General features: G+C 41.6%; 1 protein-coding gene across 3 annotated transcripts in view; it reads left to right on the top strand.

The window, feature by feature from the left end:
* Nucleotides 1-15767, top strand: part of LOC111865718 (cyclin-dependent kinase 12) — a 73325-nt gene that overhangs the window by 17539 nt on the left and 40019 nt on the right. For all 3 annotated transcript variants that reach the window (XM_023853950.1, XM_023853948.1, XM_023853949.1), the window contains 2 exons: nt 989-1193; nt 9700-9968. In XM_023853950.1, the coding sequence (XP_023709718.1) occupies nt 989-1193; nt 9700-9968 (474 nt within the window). The remainder of the gene's footprint in view (nt 1-988; nt 1194-9699; nt 9969-15767) is intronic.

Here is a 15767-nt window from a genome sequence, read left to right as displayed (position 1 = left end):
TTTTGTAATTGTTTACTAATTAACAAAAGTGTATGAAGCCCCTTGAGGATCATGACCAGAGTCTTTTTTTTTTTTTTTGGCAACTCAACCCATACAGTCATAGTGTTTATGTAACATCCTCTCTGATGAGAGTCTTCTCACTTCGAAGTCAAAGTTATGTTACAACTGACAGTCAGTCAACCAGCCTGTCGTGATGTCAAGTCCCTTCTTGGGCCCAAAACCAAATTTTGTCACCATGAGACCAGTTGTGGGTTTGTTGATGTGGGGCACCCTATCTGACAAGAGGACGGGTCTGTCATTTACAATTGTTGCTGGCCCTCATCAGCGTAGTCATTCTTGGGTCTTGAGTCCCACAGAACTCATGACCATATTTTATTGTCTCAGATTCGAGACTGCCCCAACCTGGAGGGCCAGGTCCCCGTGTTTATATCCCCCAGGAACAGGGTGACCCAGTTATACCCCCAAGCACTGGATTCTCTTTTCAGCAAACCCCCTCCACACAGGTTAACTGGTCCTCAGGTATTGGGATTGTAGCTATATAGCCTTGGCATGGACCACAAAGAAAACAGTGGTTCCATGGTTTCTCTATTATGTGTTTATTCTCAAACAATTTCTTGAGTGTTTCCTGCATATCTGTTGCCATGATACATGTTTATATGGATGGTACCAAGCAGCAGACAGTGTTTAAATAATCATGTCACAATATTTATATTACAAGCATTATTCTTTTAAGAACTTTTTTGCTGAAATTTAGGTGTTCTTGAATTTTTTGTCAACCCCAAAATATCCTACATACCAATACCTATAATTGTTTGAAAGAATCTTTTCTAAGTGAAGATTATCTTGATATATGGCGTGAAGGAGAATGTTGTGAGGTGGTGTGCTGCACCGAAAGTCTTGCATTGTCAGCTCAATGCACAGTTGCAGCTAGAGTTAGAATCAGCTTTTCTTGGTCATAAGGTTTATCCTGGATTGTTCTTGCTTTCAGGGGGGAAGTTAAATTGGCTGATTTTGGATTGGCCCGGTTGTATAGTGCAGAAGATCGTCAGCGCCCATACACTAACAAGGTGATCACATTATGGTATCGACCTCCTGAACTGCTACTTGGTGAGGAGAGGTATGGTCCAGCAATTGATGTTTGGAGTTGTGGGTGCATTCTTGGGGAACTCTTCTGGAAGAAACCACTTTTTCGGGTTTGTATGATTACAGTTGTTATCATCATCAGGAATTTACAGTTGATGATATTGCACCTTGCAGTCCTTTTTATCCTCTTCTGTGATGTCTATAAAATGTTGCTAGTACCTTGCCAATTAAAACTTTTCCATTGTTAGATATGCTCTGGCGTCTATGTTTGCCTATACATGCCTCGTGTAATTCATTTGTTTGAGCTCAATGAACATTAAATTTATATAAATGCAGTGTTATTCTTGGGTTCCAACTAATTTTGCTAGTCCATATAACAGTCAGTACAGAAAACTTGAGTTGTTAGTTTTTAAAATGTACCATCTTTTGGTTTGTAATGCCATGTAATCTGGTAGAAGTTCACCATCAGTTTGGAAGAATGTATTGTGCCGTCTTCAGGTGACAGATTGTCAGCTGCCTCTTCCTAATTTCTTGCTGGGGCAGTACATTCCTCCCAAGTGTTAGTGACTGGCTGAACAACACAACCTAACCTCCTAGAAGATAGTCATCACTGTAAAAATCTCGAATCAAAAAATTTCTTTATTTATTTCCTAAGTTATTTTGGTTTTACTTTATTGGTGCACATTTTTTATTTTACACTGTACGTTCATCAGCAAAAGTCCACATTTTCAAAATAGAGGATTGTTTTGTGAAATTTGAAGCTTTCATAGTAGTTGAGAAGGACAAAATCTTCCCGGTTGATCAGCCACTGTGGAAGTTCAGCATTTCACTCTGGTCTCTTAATTCACCAGCTTCTGATGTAGTTTGATATGATTGATCACCTAGGGAAATTTTATTATGAAACACTTTTCTTCCAGAAATAGTAGTGTCTTCTGTAAGAATTCATTTTGGCAGTGAATGATGCGTAATATTGAACATATTAATTTGTCAGTAAGGTGGGGAGAAATCCTTCCAAAGTTACCCTCCAGTAGTGACATTTCCCATTCAGTGTATTGAGAAACGTAAATTTACCTGCAGAACTTTTAATGTTTGACGTTAATTGTTTAGTGCTTTGTAGTCTTTCTTTCATTATAAAGTATTGCTATTATTTTAAACCCTGAACTACTTTTTGCCATGTTTGTGAAACTGAAAGGTTTATAAGAATGATGGTTATGTTATATTTATTTATTTACCTGTGATTTTTTGAGAAGATCTTTTCAGTGAAGATTTTCTTGATGCACACAGGGAGATGAAAATCTGAGAATCTGTGTGCTGGAGTGTGAGATTTTTACATTTCAAGCACCGTTTATTCTCATACAATTTATATTAGTGGGATTTAATGTGTTTCACTTACACTTAAATTCAGCAGGAAAATGATATTTTAGAGGCCATTGACTAAACTTCTAATAATGATCTAAACACCTCAGTGCCTGAACAGTCACTCCTTATCCAATTCGGTGCCTCTCCAGACAAATATTTCTTCATGACACAAAAGTGGTGTTCTTAATTTCATAACAGAAATAATTTGGATGTGTTTAGAAAAATTTAAATTTACAAATCATTTCAGAAATTTCACACAGGTAGAAGTGTGTGTTACATTTTAGAGTACTTGTGTTTTCAAAATGCATTCTTTTGCATGTCATTGGCTGTGGTATTTACAAGGTGGTTCAAATACGAAGGTTGTACTGAAAGTCATGAGCAACAATTTTTTTGTAAAGTAACATGCTTTATTATTGACAAACCAAATACACCACCTCAATCTATACAGACCTTTCTTTATTTTTCCACATAATCGCCACTTCTTTGTGCACATTTCTCCCAGCGTTCTGGGAGTCTGAAAATTTCCCTTCTGTAAAATTTCGTTCCAGCCATTCGAAGACACTGACGCACTGCTTTCTGAATTGCCTCCTTTGTCTCAAAACATTGTCCACGCAGCTGATCCTTCACAAATCTGAAAAGATGGTATTCAGAGGGTGCCAGATCAGGGCTATAGGAGGGGTGTGGAAGAACTTCCCACCCCATCTTTGCAATTGCTTCCAATGTGAGGTGAGCGGTGTGGGAGCGATGTCATGCAGGATGATGATGTTTCGTCCCGGACGGAGCTTGTTCTGCGTCTGGACATAACGAGCATCATTGATGGTTTGCCCAGGTTCCAGGAATTCGGCCAGAATAAACCCCTCTGCATCCCAGAAGACTGTGCCCATCACCTTCACAGCTGATGGCACTGTCTTTGCCTTCTGTTTTGATGGAGAATTCAGATGGTGCCATTCCATACTCTGCTGTTTCGTTTCAGGCTCAAAATGGTGAAACCAGCTTTCGTGACCTCTCACAGTACAGAGCAAAAAATCATCACCTTTGTGTCGATATCTCTACAGCAGTTCTGAGGTGATGGCTTTTTGCTGACCTTTGTGGTCTTCGGTCAATAACCACGGGACCCAACAATCACAAACTTTCCAAAAGCCCAAGCTTTCAATCATCTCCTGTACTGCACTGTGCCCTATTCCAAGTTTTCGGGCTATTGTGTCCACAGTCACACGCCTGTCATCTTGAATGATCTCATCCACTCTTTCCTTGTTGCGTTCAGTTGAGGCTGTTCGAGGATGGCCGCTCCGAGTCTCATCTTTGATGCTGGTGTTCCCATCTTTAAAATGTTTCACCCATCTTCGAACACTGCTCGCACCCATGCACACACTTCCATGAGCACGCTGAAGTCTCCGGTGAATTTCTGCAGCAGGGATTTCCCCTTTCACAAGAAATTCGATGACAGCATGCTGGTGAAACGACATCATCGCCAAAGTCTCTCATGACTTCCGGTATGACCTACGTATGACTGGGACTGATTTTTTTTTTTAAACCATAATTGCCAAACACTTACTTGCACATGTCAGTGTTCAGTGTACTCCCCTCTGGAGTCAACACATTTTCTCCCACTTTCTGGAAGCATCCTGATGCCCTTTTCAAAAAAGGCTTGTGGTTGTCAGCGTATCCACTCCTGAATAGTCTGGATGACGGCGTCGTTGCCCACAAACCGCATGCCTTGCAAGTCTGATTTGAGCCTTCCGAACAGGTAGAAATCACTTAGGGCCAAATCAGGACTGTACAGCGGATGTGTCAGAAGGTTCCATCTCAATTTCTGGAGCGTTTCCTTGTTTTGGCCATATGGGTGCATGCATTGTCTTGAAGGAAGGCTACCCGCTTTCAACCTGTCTTCTGCTTGGATTGGATCTTTNTTTTTTTTTTAAACCATAATTGCCAAACACTTACTTGCACATGTCAGTGTTCAGTGTACTCCCCTCTGGAGTCAACACATTTTCTCCCACTTTCTGGAAGCATCCTGATGCCCTTTTCAAAAAAGGCTTGTGGTTGTCAGCGTATCCACTCCTGAATAGTCTGGATGACGGCGTCGTTGCCCACAAACCGCATGCCTTGCAAGTCTGATTTGAGCCTTCCGAACAGGTAGAAATCACTTAGGGCCAAATCAGGACTGTACAGCGGATGTGTCAGAAGGTTCCATCTCAATTTCTGGAGCGTTTCCTTGTTTTGGCCATATGGGTGCATGCATTGTCTTGAAGGAAGGCTACCCGCTTTCAACCTGTCTTCTGCTTGGATTGGATCTTTTCCTTCACGTCTGTTGCTAGGAGGTCTGAGTAATAAGCTGCATTGACTATTCTGGCATCTGTCAGAAAGTCTACGTGGATAACCCCCTGCCAGTCCCAGAAGAACGTTGCCATCACTTTTCCTGCTGAACGGCTCCTTCACGCTCTCTTGGGTTTGGGAGAAATGGTATGCCGCCACTTGCATGATGACTGCTGGGACTCGGGAATGAAGTAGTGCACCCACATTTCATTGGTGGTCACTACAGACTTCAAAAATGCATCACCTTTATCTTCAAACTGCTGTAGGAGACAACTGGCAGCTTGCGTACGCACCATTTTGTTCACGTCTGTCAAATTGCATGGTACCCACTGTGCATTCACCTTGCGATAGTGCAGGTGGTATTTCACCATGTATTCTACACTACCAGCACTGATGGACAGCATTGCTCCAAGTTCCTTGATAGTGATGTGCCTATTCTCATGAATAAGCGCATCTGCACGATCAATGTTTGGCTTGGTGATGGATGTTCGCGGCCAGTGATGATGCGGTTCATTCTGAGGGGGCACGTGGTAGTGTAGTTGGTTGAGGCAGTATACCAAGGGTCTCCAAACTACGACCCGTGGGCCACATCTGGCCCGTGAAAGAATTGTGCAGAAATGCGCCAGTTGAACTAGTTTTCCAATGAGTACTGGTAGAAAAATACTTGTTCATAGATTTCAGATTCTTTAATTAAGATTGTGTTTAAAATATATTGATATTCCATATTATGTTAATATTGTCACGTGTTGGGTGTATAACGCGACAAATAACTTCACACCGTATTTGATATAGCGAATTTTATTTCACATTCGCTCTTACAATCACACAAATTACAATCTGACAAATACTGCCATTGGCAGTATCACAAAAACTGTACTGCAACTAACTGTTGGCTTGCTCGGAACTCGTAACTAGAGAACTCGAGAACTAACTCGGAACTAATCGCTGATAACTCGGAACTAAGAACTGACTGTGAATAGTCTTCGCTGCTCCGTATCTAGCCTCGTTCCAGACAACGCAGAAAACAGCCATGTAATAGGCACCCTTGTTGCCTGGCGCCGTGTTGCTACCAACGCTGTCCGGAGTTGTTTACTGCTGCCTAGCAACCGCGCTATCCCTTGGTGACGTCACCGCTGTTGACTCGCGTTGCATAGTGACCAGTATACTGGGACTCGGCTAACTTCGGCTCACTTCGGCTCCGCTTGGCGTGTCAGCTCCCGAGGGGGGGGGGCGTCCAGCTAGTGTGACACGTCACACTGCTCCCTCCTTAAGGCTGTTCGTCCCAAATAGCCTAACGGTGCACCCCCGTTCCTTTTCCTTCCCGTAGCTGTGCTTGCAGTGTCTCCTGTTGTTTCGGCTACTCTTCTTGCAGCAACTATTCTTCGTCTGTTATGTCTGCTCCCCTCTTAAGGCAAAGCTCGTCTCGAGTGGTTCCCTTTTAACTTACCAGAAGATCCAGTTCTATCGCATTCATTCTTCCCTTTCATTCTTGCTAAGGAGGCCAGTGTATCTACTACCGGTTCCTCCTATACGGGCCTTTTTCTTTTTTCCGTTTTGGAGGGGGTCGACCCCTCCATAAGTTCCACTTCCTTATTTTCCGTAACCCGTTGGAAGTACCGACTATTTGTGTCGTGAACCTTCCACTGAAGATCACGTTGCCAGTCTTCTCCCTCAGGCGTAGTAGTTCCTCCACGTCCTTTGCCTTTGCCTTTGCTGCATTTCCGTTGTGGCTGACGCCGCCTCTCGGACGTCTGTCCTGTCACGGTTCCCGTCCTTCCTTTCACAGCTTCTTGCCCAGCATTGACCCTGGTTGAACATCTTACGGGGTCTCCTTTGCGCCATGTCGCACCTGCACAACTAGTCATATTGCTGTCGGCAGCCAATTCGTGCCATGGGCCACAATTTCCTTGGGTTGTAGATTTCTTGAAGATGTTGCGTTTGCGCCATGCCACTGTTGCACACGGCGGGACACCTTCCTGTGGACGACGGCCAACTTCATCTGGGGTCCACGACTTCCCCGCATCGGATTCTTCATGTTTCGCTGATGTTGGTCCCTGCGCCTTTTCTTCTTCGGTTCTCTGACCGGCATTACTTCGGCGTCTTGTACGGGTACCTCTCATAGTTCTGCCGCCTCCGGTTTCTTGTTCACTGAGGCCGGCTGTTCTTCTGAATGCGCCTCCATTTCTCTGCAGGCCATTTTTTCTCCGACCGGTATCACTACATGGACCTCTTCTTGTTGTGCCGTCCGTTCTTGGGTTGCTTCCGTTTCTGCTCGGATAGCTTCTCTTTCTGCGGTCATCTCTTCTCACCGGGCCTTTCTATCGGCGTATAATTTTGCCATGAAATCATCTTGGGCGGCCAGCAGGCGTTTCACCATTTCTTCAATTTTCATCATGTCCATGTTGTAGCAGTAAAATACTCGATGCACAATAATTCAGTTATTTGTTGAGGCGTATTCAAGTTCGTAAACCAATTCTGGCACCAAATTGTCACTTGTCGGTCACGTGTGTAAGTTCAAATCCCACTTCTGACACCAGTTGTCGTGTGTTGGTGTATATAACGCGACAAATAAACTCCACGCCGTATTTGATATAGCAAATTTTATTTCACATTCGCTCTTACAATCACACAAATTACAATCTGACAATTACTGCTATCTGCAGTATCACAAATACTACACTGCAAATGCTGGTAACTCGTAACTGCTGCCTTGAGAACTAACTCGTAGACTTGCTCGAAACTAACTCGGAACTAAGAACTGACTGTGAATAGCCTTTGCTGCTCTGTATGTAGCCACGTTCCGGACAACGCAGAAAACAGCCACGTAATAGGCACCCTTGTTGCCTGGCGCCGGGTTGCTAGCAACGCTGTCCAGAGCTGTTTACTGCTGCCTAGCAACCGCAGTATCCCTTGGTGATGTCACCGCTGTTGACTTGCGTTGCATAGCGACCAGTATGCTGGGACTTGGCTAACTTTGGCTCACTTCGGCTCCGCTTGGCGCGTCAGCTCCTGAGGGGGAGGAGCGTCCAGCTAGCGTGACACGTCACAATATTATTCACAATTTTACTAATTCTGGACCATATACTGTGCAGTATTTCTTCGCGCTTGTTCGGCGTTGATCGGAAGTGTCACTTCATGACAATGTAGGTAGCACAAGCAGTTCATTACTAGCCATCTTGTGCACAAGACTTCTTACAGTGGTGCAGTGTAATTGTAATAGATCATCATCACCGCCGGTGTAGTACTTATTACCATTTTTGTATTAAAGGCAACTTATGCCCAGTTTTGCTCTAACTGTTCCGAGAATTGGTGGCGAGGAATGTTGATAAGGCTACCGGAACTTTAGTCCATTCTACAACGGCTGGCTTGTAAATGTATCTCCATTTCTGGGAAATATGGAGCAAATTTATCCGATGAACAATTAAAGTCGCTACTTGTGATTAGCGTTTCAAAATTTGAATCTCAATTTAATCAGATTTTAAGAATGCAAAAGGAGTTCCATCATTCACATTAATTGTTTTATTATAATTTGTGATGAAAATATTAGCATTTGCTGCTACTGTCTGTTGTCATTAATATACGATAATTTATTCTCACGTACTTTGTATTTAGTTTATGAAATTCTGTGCTTTCAATAAAACTATTATACCTAGAGTTATTAATTTCCCATTTTATCCGGCCCGTTGAAAGTGCTGAATTACCTAATATGGCCCGTGTTTCAAAAAGTTTGGAGACCCCTGCACTATACTACAAGCTGAAAGGCCACTGGATCGACTCCTGATGAGGTCATTGGATTTTTTTTTCCAATTTACCTAATCCTTCCAGCTGCACTATGGCCCTGGGGTTGACTCAGCCTATAACAGAAATGAGTATCATGATAGTCTTGGAATGTTCTTGGGGGTAAAGGGCGGCCGGCAAGTAAGGCTGACAATCTTGCCGCCATCTATGAGCCGATTGTCTGGAAAATGTGGGAACCTCAACATCTCACAACCCTATGGGTCTCCACAGCCTGTTACAGGGATACCTTTACTTACTTTTTACTTTTACTGTTACAATGAAATATATGATTCAATAGTGAGTTTTCATAGTCAATTCCTTCATAAGGAAGGTAACTTACAGAAAGTGTATTTAGAAGTTCCCTTGTAAGTATGAGTCTCCATGAAGTTAGGTTTATTGAAGCTTGTAAAATAAATGGAGGAACATCGGTTCAGTTTGTGACAAAAGGAGACAATCCAAGAGGATAGTACTTTCTGAAGAAAAGGTTCAAGATATTTAGGTACAGTTAGAGATCAGTCCACACAAGTCATTAAAGTGCTTAGCACAGGAGACAGCTGTTTCACTGTGATATGCGTTGACAGCCATGTGGCTAACTAAGTTCCACATATATAAACAGTTCTACATGAGCTTATGTAGGCAGAATTCCCCTTTGTAACTAATCATTAATGTCAACATATGTAGGACTTGAGGTACTCGCAGTATAGATTGTGAAGAGTTCTGTCATTTATGATATAGTATCGTGTGTTCCGTTCCAAGTGCATGCTTCATTCTTATTTCTTACTTATCATACTCATCAACCCTGAAGTTGGAGATGATACGTCCCTTTGAAACACCAGTTGATTTTCAGCGGAATACAGTGTCATATCCCAGAAGGCAGAACTCTTCATCTGCACAGCACAAAATTTGCCACATAGTATATTATTATATTCTAAGAAATATTTTATTGATTACATTTTTAATGATTTATGGAAATATTTGAGAGGGAAAATAGATGTTAAACATGTGCAAGTGGAGTCTCACAGCTTTGAATGTTGTTGATATTGGGCAAGATTCTGAAAGAAAATAACAATCCTTTAAGGATAGTGTATGACATCTATGATTTTGATATTGAGTGTTATGAATTTTTAATTTTTCATCATATTAATTAATTCTGTTCTGGGACAGGGCAATGTTGAGTTGATGCAGCTGGAAATAATTTCAAACTTGTGTGGCACGCCAACACCAGCAGTGTGGCCATCAGTGATCAAATTGCCGTTATGGCACACATTGAAGCCTAAGAAGCCACACCGCCGACGATTGCGAGAAGAGTTTTCTTTCATGCCTTCAACTGCACTAGACTTACTAGATAAAATGTTGGAACTAGATCCAGAGAAGCGAATTACTGCCGAAGATGCTCTCAAATCTGCGTGGTTGAAGAATATTTGCCCGGAAAAGTAAGTGTTTGTTTGTTTACTTTTTACATAAGTTGGTTCTGCATTAAATCTGATGGTAATGACAGTCACTGGCAGTTATTGTAAGTTATGTGGGTGTAGCAGAAGTTGATGAGAATGCTATCTTCTGTCAAATATAAGACCTAATTTGTTTTGTTAATTAGCATATAATGAAAATTGATTGTCATAATTTTTATATTCACCTCTCAAGAAATTATCCCATGGTTCAATAGCACAACACTTTTTGGGGGAGGGGGGGGCACTTAAGTAAGTTTCAACGAGAGCTTCATTAGTTGCATGGCACACATCAAAATGATATTTGATCCTTGTGCCATGTGCTCACAATTATAACTTCAGTCACTGTTGCAGTCACCTTTGTTATGCATTGTCACATAGCTTGAAGATCTACATTTTCTCCTGATAGATGACATTCTCCTGCCATGACCCCAGATTGAAAAGTCCACTTGTGATCTTGGGTACCATACTAAGAAACTGCCTCTTCCAGTCCAGTTGTTTGGAAAGCATTGGTTTGAAAGCTAATGGGCATTGTTTCCAAAAAGTGGGGTTCTCCATCTTGCTGGAACCATGCATCACAATGCAGTTGTGGTACTGTGTAATATTCTCCCATGTTCAGATACAGATGGCTTGTTACAGTTGATTCCTGGAAAAAAAAAAAAAAAAAAGAAATGTCCAATGATGTGATATTTCATCATGCCAAATCACATGTTAACCTTTGTTGAGTCCCACTGGTGTTTGGTAACTTCGTGAGATAGCTGACTGCTCCAACTGCAGTTGCCTGTTCACAGTACCATCATATGCAAAGGTGCCTCATTTGATGAACACACAGAGTATAGGAAAATCTCATCCCTGTTAATTTTTTGCAGCATTTCCTCACAAAGTCTCTTCCTGCAGCTGTGGTCAGCTGGTTTGAGCTGCTCTCACAACATCAGTTTGCATGCATATAAATATACATGTTTGTGTACAGCATAATGAATTGTGGTGTGGGGAAGATGCAGTTGCCTGCTTGCTTTGCAGATTGACATGGGCAGGCTACATGGAAATATTTGTCTAATGGGCTCCTCTTTGTCTTTGGATGCCCTTGGATATACTGATGATTTCTGATTTACAACATTACCAGTTTCCCATGTCTTTTTTTTTTTTTTAATGCTAGTGGTGTGGGACAAAGTCCCTTGTACTGCGGCCACTTCTGGCCTATTGTACCAGCCCCAGGTGATAGGTGAGGGTGATTGTGGAGCAATTGGTGGAATGAAGATTGGCAGGGGAAACCAAAGTACTCAGAGAAAACCTGCCCCAGTGCCACTTTGTCCACCACAAATCCCACTTGACAAGACCCGAGATGGAACCCGGGCTGCCGCGGTGGGAAGCCAGCGACTAACCTCTTGAGATATGGCGTGGCTCATCCCAGTTCTTAGTGGAACTGCAGCTTGGTGCTGAACCTCCATGCAGTAACCGAAACTTACGCCAAACACATGTAACAGATTTCGTCTCTGCAAGCCACAAAACGCAACCTGCCTTCTGCTGAATCATTGACATGACTTCATTTCCATCTTTCTGGATGCATGAACAAGCAAAACATGCGCTACTGGAGTGATAACAATCCTCAAGAACTTAATGAGAACGTGTAACTGTTTTGTGTGCACTGTCGAGAGTAGGGATTATTGGTCCCTACTTTTTTGAAGAGAATGAGGTTGCAGTTACAGTGAATTCTGTTCGCTATATGAAAATGATCGAAGAATTTTTTTTGACAAGTCTTGACGAAATGGATGTTGGGGATGTGTGGTTTCAGCAGGATGGCGCCACCACACACACGGCACGAACTGCAATGTATGTTTTGCGGGAACACTTCCCCAGGCACCTGATTTATTCGAGGGTCGATCTTCAGTGGCTGGCACGCTCACCCAATATAGCCCCTTGTGACTATTTCTTATGGCATATCTGAAATCCCTCGTGTACACCGATTGTCCAAGGACCCTTGCTCAACTGAAGGAGAATATTCACCGAGCCATAGCCAACATACCCATCGCTATGCTGGAAAGAGTCGACCGACACTTCAGAATTCAGGCAAATCAGTGTATCGCCAGTGGGGGCCGCCACTTGTTGGATACAATTTTTAAAACAGAGTAAATGTAAATTTCCAATGTAGAATATGGAGAAAAAATAATTACAATGATACCTATAACATCTTTTGTTTTATTGACCCTTCAAATCAGCAAATTATGCTGCCACACCCTGTATCACCCACCCACCTATGTCTGGGTCTTCCTAGGAGATACCAGATTTATTTTATGCAGTTTTATTCACTGTAACTTGGAACAATTATTTATATCATCATCATGGTTCTTAGTATATGGTCAGATAAGGACAATAATGCATATTTATTATTATTTATTTAAACTGCAACTGGGTTTTTGCCCAGTGGCAGTGGTACTACAATAAGACACATCACACAAAATAACACACCACATTCAAACAAAGCACAGCACACAAACATCAAAGGACACACTAGCACACAGTAAATACAATGAAAATACACTTACAAGCATAACAGATACAATTACAACTACAATTATATAAATTAATATTAATAAAACAATAAGTACACTATACACTAAACATTAACCTTTAAGAGATGGCCCTTTAAATTCCGGTAATGGCTGCGGGACGGATTTAATTTAAATACCCACAATTATAAAGCAATAAAAACTGTAATCATTTACTAAAATTGCTGTGATTTCTACAATTTTTGTGATAAACGAACCAAATAAATGCTGCTTTTTTCTAGAAAGAATATAGAATCAGATATTGTAATTTACAGACTTTATAAAATGTGTAAAAATTTTTATACTGATTCCAACTAAAATATTCCCCAATTTGTCGTATGTCTTCAAGAATTCATACAGTTCTTGCAAGTATGAATGCTGCTGAGGTGGCAACACAGCAGATGCGCTAGCCGGGGCTTAGGCCTGAGTGTGTCAGTGTATATTTTCATGTACATTCTTTCGGTATGCAGAGATGTCGGCGCATATCTATTCGTTCAGAAGAACCCTGATTGTTTTTTATCGCTTATAGCTACACAACAGGTTCTCTGTTCTGACAGACCTGAGTTAGTTTTTATAGGAAATTTCAAGGCTACCGTCTTTAGGCCACAGCCAAACAGTGTCATAACTTTCAAAGCTAGCATTCAGTGAAGTTGTCAGCCCACACCATGGCGACGTCTCGTTTGGAAGATGCTGACATATTTCAACTCATAAACGACTCCGAATGAGATTGTTGTACCGACAATTCTGAGAGTGGTGTTGAGGAAAGTGAATCAGAAATTGATTTCGACGAAGAACCATCATCTTGGTCGGCAACCTGGGGACCACCACACCAGCATGGCAAGAGGAGTGTGAATAATTATTCAGGTGGAGCTGTGTTCAAACTGTGGCAAACAGTTATAGCATCTGTCGTCGAACCTGGAAATGGACAAATAAACTATTTTTCCATCTCCTGGATCTGAACAGTTACATCCTGTTGTCACACGGAGAATTTCGTCTCGCTCTTGTGCGGAACATGCTGGAAGGGGTCCACCTCGCCATCAACGGCCCAGGGGTCGAACCCCTGCCGTTTCATCGGAGGTATCTCGATTATAGGAGGCCAAACCACATCACTGGCCGACTTCCTCTACTTCGCAATTGAGGTGTCGTGTGTGCTTATCGCGTGGGAAATGAAGAACTGTCCGGACCAAGTGCGTGAAGTGCGATGTCGGACTCGGGATTTTCGGATGTTTCCAAGATTTCCACACGAAGCCAACATTCCGTTAGATGACGCAGGTGGGAAGAGAGACAACTTATAAAGCTGGTGTCCAAAAATCATGTAAGTAGAAAAAGAATTTATAACTTAAAATTAGATTTTATAAAGCTGACCGCACACGTGAACTGCGCGACAACATATGGAGTCATTCGTCCCCTTGACTTTATTTTTGTGACCCCATATGTTGCCTTTAGGCTTTAAAAGGTTACTAGTACTGGAATGTTTAACGTCATGTTCTGATGTGCCCACATTTCACCATGATTTTCCCTTTATCCCACTTCACTTCACTGTCTTTTCGGATGATTTCTCATATACTTTCACTTTACCTTATTTATTGCTTTTCTAGCCCTTTTCCTAAAATGACTTGATTTACAGGAGAAGGCTGTAAAAACAACAGTTAATGAAAATGTGCGGTAATTAAGATAGCTGGAGAATGGTGTATGAATAATTTGTTATTTGAAGGCGTGGAAATATCTTCAGCCTGTTGGGATGGAGCGGAAGAAGCAGAAGGAGAATGCAATGTAAACAGTACAAAGTTCATTAAATTATTTTGGTGATTCTAACAGCCATAAACATGTCATGGAGTATGTCCTTACTCCAGTTAAAGAAGTAAAAAAATAATTCAGCTATCCTGAATGAAACAGGTGAAAGACAAGGCTTTCAGATTTTGCCTACACACATGAATGCAAAATCACATTGAAACGTAAATCCAAAGCAGTTCAGTATTGATGGGAATCTTGGGAGTGATACTCAACTATCTGCAGGTCAGATGGTGAAAATAGGAAAGACTGTGTACCTGAGTAATGGCTCCTAAAGTTGGCAGAAAGAACTACTGTGTGTGTACATATTGTCACATGTACAAGTGATTATAGATGGGGTTTCAATTGATAGTTGGGTTTATTGAACAGTTATACACACAGCTCATAACTACAAATAACTATAACAACCTGGCTGGTTTACTAACCCTAAATAAAGATCACTAACTGCAGCACACATAAAATCTTCTGTCTCTTCACTAGTTATTTTCTTGGTAAGGAGTCTTAACGCTGTCCTCTTCTTTGTCTCTGCTGGCTGTCATACATCCCACAACTGGACTAAACTCAAAGCAGAGTTACTTTACGACTGGTGGTTTACTGCCAGTCAGTTTATCTTGGCACCAAGCCCCTTTAGGCTGATGATGAGTTTTTTTTTTCTTTTTTGCAACTGTACTCTTAGGGTCATAGTCTTTATGATAAAACATGTCCTGTTTATAAAACCTTGACATGGACTGCATAGAAATCATGTCTCATTGTAGTTCAGTTACTTCCATGGGAACATCTTTGTTTTTCAAGCTGTTACTCAGAAATGGCTGTTGTATATTTGCTTATTCTGCAGTTGTTGCCTAGCAGCAGGCGTTGTTTATAGAGCCATTACTTAGCAATGGGTCTGTATCCTACAATACAAAGAAATTTCCTTGCTTCCTCTCCCTCATCTATACTTAGTACACCAAGATTTCTAAAGAAGATGGTTGATGTAAAATTAAAGACATGTTGAGGTGATTAACAGATTGGAGGCCCTAGATATAAGCATCAATTGTTTTAGCATGTGTTTATGAGCTCTTATATGGTGTCACTTCTAACTTTTTGTTATGTTATTTTACCAGAGTTTTTGTATCAGTCTATCAATATAGTTTATATATTCATTTTTAGTATTGTTCATTCTATGAGGGTCATACTGAAAGTCATGAGCAACAATTTTTTGTAAAGTAACGCTTTATTATTGACGAACCAAATACACTACCTCAATCTACAGACCTTACTTTATTTTTCCACATAATTGCCACTTCTTTGTACACATTTCTCCCAGCGTTCTGAGAGTTTGAAAATTCCCCTTGTCTCAAAACATTGTCCATGCAGCCGATCCTTCACAAATCCGAAAAGATGATAGTTGGAGGGTGCCAGATCAGGGCTATAGGAGGAGTGTGGAAGAACTTCCCACCCCATCTTTGCA

Source organism: Cryptotermes secundus, unplaced genomic scaffold (assembly GCF_002891405.2).
Source record: "Cryptotermes secundus unplaced genomic scaffold, Csec_1.0 scaffold150, whole genome shotgun sequence".
NCBI lineage: Eukaryota > Metazoa > Arthropoda > Insecta > Blattodea > Kalotermitidae > Cryptotermes > Cryptotermes secundus.
This window is presented reverse-complemented; position numbering and strand designations above follow the sequence as displayed.